Here is a 2,312-nt window from a genome sequence, read left to right on the forward strand (position 1 = left end):
GGGAGGCGGGGGGGGCCGGGCTCGGCATCCAGGTCGCCGGTGCAGGCGTGCTGGGGGCGCGGCCGCCTCAGCAGCCCTGAGAACTGCAGAGGGCGAGGAAATCACTTCCTCCCGCAAACCACGCATTTAAAACACGCGGAGTAAAAAACCGACAAACCCCCAAACGAACCCACGGTCTCAGTGGAACAATATGCAAGAGGGTAAGGTCGTGAGGGAAATCTTGTCGTTTCCCGTCGGTTTCCTGAAAATACTGCGCGCGTACTGCAACGCATTTCAGCGCCGAGATGGCAGAAACTGTCAAAACTGGTGGTGTACAGCACATAACTCTGTAATTGAAAGCCATCGCACACACAGGCATGAGGAGCTCCTCAAGATCTTGTAGTCTCTTTCAAGTCCATTTTATATTCCACGATAACAAATTCCTTTGCAGAGTTTTCCTGCCAACAGTTTGTTCCCTTGCTCTAGTCCCAATCCCCATCCAATCCCCATTTTGCTATCTGCACCCCCCAGATCTCCATCCTTCACCAGCTCCCAACTTTGCTGTCACATTCCTGGCCGAGTATGCCCAGGTGGCCAAGAAGGCCAATGGCATCGTGGCTTGTATCAGAAATAGCACGGCCAGCAGGGACAGGGAAGGGATCTTACCCCTGTACTCGGCACTGGTGAGGCCACACTTCCAATATTGTGTTTAGTTTTGGGCCCCTCACTACAAAAAAGACATAGAGGTGCTGGAGTGTGTCCAAAGAAGAGCAATGAAGCTGGGGCAGGGTCTGGAGCACATGTTGTATGAGGAGAGGCTGAGGGAACTGGGGGTGTTAAGTCTGGAGGAAAGGAGGCTGAGGTTATTGCTCTTTACAATTACCTGAGATGAGGTTGTAGCAAGGTGTATGTTGGTTTCTTCTCCCAAGTAACAAGTGATAGGATGTTGCAGTAGAGACAGACACGACAACTTTTTTGCATCAGAATAGCCATCTTTATTGCTCCCCCCATATCTTACATACTTTATCCTTTTATGCATACACCATTCTCATTGGTTACATAGTTGTTTGTCTATTACTTAAATTAAAATTGTATTACTTTGGTAGCAATTCTGTGATTTTGAAGGCTGAATGAGTGACTTCTAAACTATGCTAGGATGAATAATAACTGTTACCTCAGCAAAAGTGAATTACTTTGGGTTAAATCTCAGCTTTTGTAAAGGCTAGGCACCATCTTCTTAAAAAAATCATAGAAGTTGCATGGAGTGACTGGCCTGTTGGGAGCAGACAGCAGAGCTGGCACATAATGTCAGCTAATAATCACAAGCCAGCCTGAACTATAAAGACCTCGTTTACCTGGAAATTTTTAAATAAGAGAGCAAAGCCCCACAGGCCTTTTTGTCTAAGAGTCTTCATTGCAGTTCTTTAACTAATAGCACAAACCAGACATCTAGAAAAAGCAGACAGAAACTAGGTTTTGGTTTTGGTTTTTTTTTTTTTTTCTCCATTTGGACAGACTTTGGGTAGAGCCGAACAAGGTGTCAAGGCAGGAGCAAGTAGCTACAGTAGCCTTCCCATGCTGGTAGCCTAGGTGAGGCTGAACGCGAGGCACCAACAGAGCGCGCAAGCAAACAAGGGTGGTGTAAAGGGTTTTTTTATCCCTCTGTAACGTTCCCGCCTCCCGGGGGAGCTTCTGAGGGCCCCGTGTCACCAGGAGGCCCTACTGCACAAGCGGCTCAGGATACCGATTGCGACGCCATTAGAATCGTCACGATAAGGTAGTTTAGCAGCTCCTGTAACATCTCCGGCTCCAGACGGGGCAGCACGGCCGCTGCCCGCCAGAAGAGCGTGGCCCGGGGCAGGACACGGCCGCGGAGCCACCGCCTCGCCCCGTCCCCGCCGTGCGCCTTTAAGGCCCCCCCATAGCGGCTGCGGGGTCTGAGGGCAGTGGCCTCTCCGTTCCGAGTGCGCATGCGTGCTGCCGCGCCTTCCTGCTGCAGCGCCGGGCGATGGCGGCCCTGCCCGGCTGGGGCGAGCGGCGCCATGGCGCCTGCCCTGGGCCTCTTCCTCGCCGAGCTCTGCCCTGAGCGAGCTTCGCCAGAGCGGGCGGGAGATCTTCCTGGAGACTTCGCGGCTGCTCCTCACCTACGCGGGCGATGTTCTCCGGTGAGCGGGGCTGGGCGGGAGGTGCCCTGGGTAGCCGCCCTGCCGCGGCCGGGTCGGGTTCGGTGGCCAGCGGCTGGGGCGGCAGGCGTTGTCGCAGGGTGACTGGCCGTCGTGGTCGGTCTCCGCCTGTCAGGAGCCTGCCGCTTCAGCCCCCGGGGCGCCCGCCCC

The 2,312-nt window shown here is 54.1% G+C and overlaps 1 protein-coding gene across 1 annotated transcript in view; it reads left to right on the forward strand.

The window, feature by feature from the left end:
• Window positions 1-284: 284 nt before the first annotated feature.
• NGLY1 (N-glycanase 1) overlaps window positions 285-2,312 on the forward strand; it is a 29,204-nt gene continuing 27,176 nt past the window's right edge. The window contains 2 exon segments of the mRNA XM_026842960.1: window positions 285-311; window positions 1,945-2,144. Of these exon segments, the coding sequence (XP_026698761.1) occupies window positions 285-311; window positions 1,945-2,144 (227 nt within the window).

The sequence above is a fragment of the Athene cunicularia genome (assembly GCF_003259725.1).
Source record: "Athene cunicularia isolate RWA chromosome 2 unlocalized genomic scaffold, athCun1 chr2_part1, whole genome shotgun sequence".
NCBI lineage: Eukaryota > Metazoa > Chordata > Aves > Strigiformes > Strigidae > Athene > Athene cunicularia.